Raw genomic sequence first — 660 nt, forward strand, 5'->3', positions numbered from 1 at the left:
GCAACATGGGCAGCGGATGTAGCAACAGCAGCTGTGAGGACAGCACTGGCACCAGCAGATCCCCACCAGGACGAAGAGGAGGAAGACTCCCAGGGTCACCAGGCCAACAAACACCCACTCTGGAAGGACGCACAGAGAAACCCACACTCGAGGCGGCCCCCCGCCGGGACAGGCCCCCTCTCACCAGTGCCTCCCTGTGAGATGAGTGAGTGGGAGGGACCTGGGGGAAGACAGTATCTCGTAACAGGGCACGGAGCCCCCAGACTACGGAGGAACTCTGAGAGTGAGAAGTGCAGACCCGCCCAGGGCTGGGGCGTGGAGAGCAAGGAAGGTTACCGGGGTCATACTGAGCACACATAATGACCAGTACAAAGTGATGGGGGAGGTTCAGGGCCCCTTCCTGGAAAAAGGGCTTACCTTACCAACTGTAGTGTCAGAACACCTATGGGACAAGAGGAGAGATTCCTGGCTAGGTAGAGGGGAACTTTGCTTCCTGAGCTATTAAATGGTGGGTTCTGTGAAATTCGTATGTTTTGTAGCCAAGTTAATCTTGTCCCTAAAAGTGTTAAGTCCTGAGAAAAAGTTCTCTATGTCTAGATGGTCTAAGTCAGAACATATTTAGGTGGTCCATGTCCCTTGTGTATTCATCTGCTTTCCCTA

The 660-nt window shown here is 53.6% G+C and overlaps 1 protein-coding gene across 1 annotated transcript in view; it reads right to left on the reverse strand.

Annotated features, from left to right (window-relative positions):
- Positions 1 to 660, reverse strand: part of ILDR2 (immunoglobulin like domain containing receptor 2) — a 52,611-nt gene that overhangs the window by 17,344 nt on the left and 34,607 nt on the right. Inside the window, 1 exon segment of the mRNA XM_007458140.1 lies at positions 1 to 119. This exon segment is cut by the window's left edge and continues 3 nt beyond it. Coding sequence (XP_007458202.1) covers positions 1 to 119 — 119 coding nt within the window.

This window comes from Lipotes vexillifer, unplaced genomic scaffold (genome assembly GCF_000442215.2).
Source record: "Lipotes vexillifer unplaced genomic scaffold, Lipotes_vexillifer_v1.1 scaffold189, whole genome shotgun sequence".
NCBI lineage: Eukaryota > Metazoa > Chordata > Mammalia > Artiodactyla > Lipotidae > Lipotes > Lipotes vexillifer.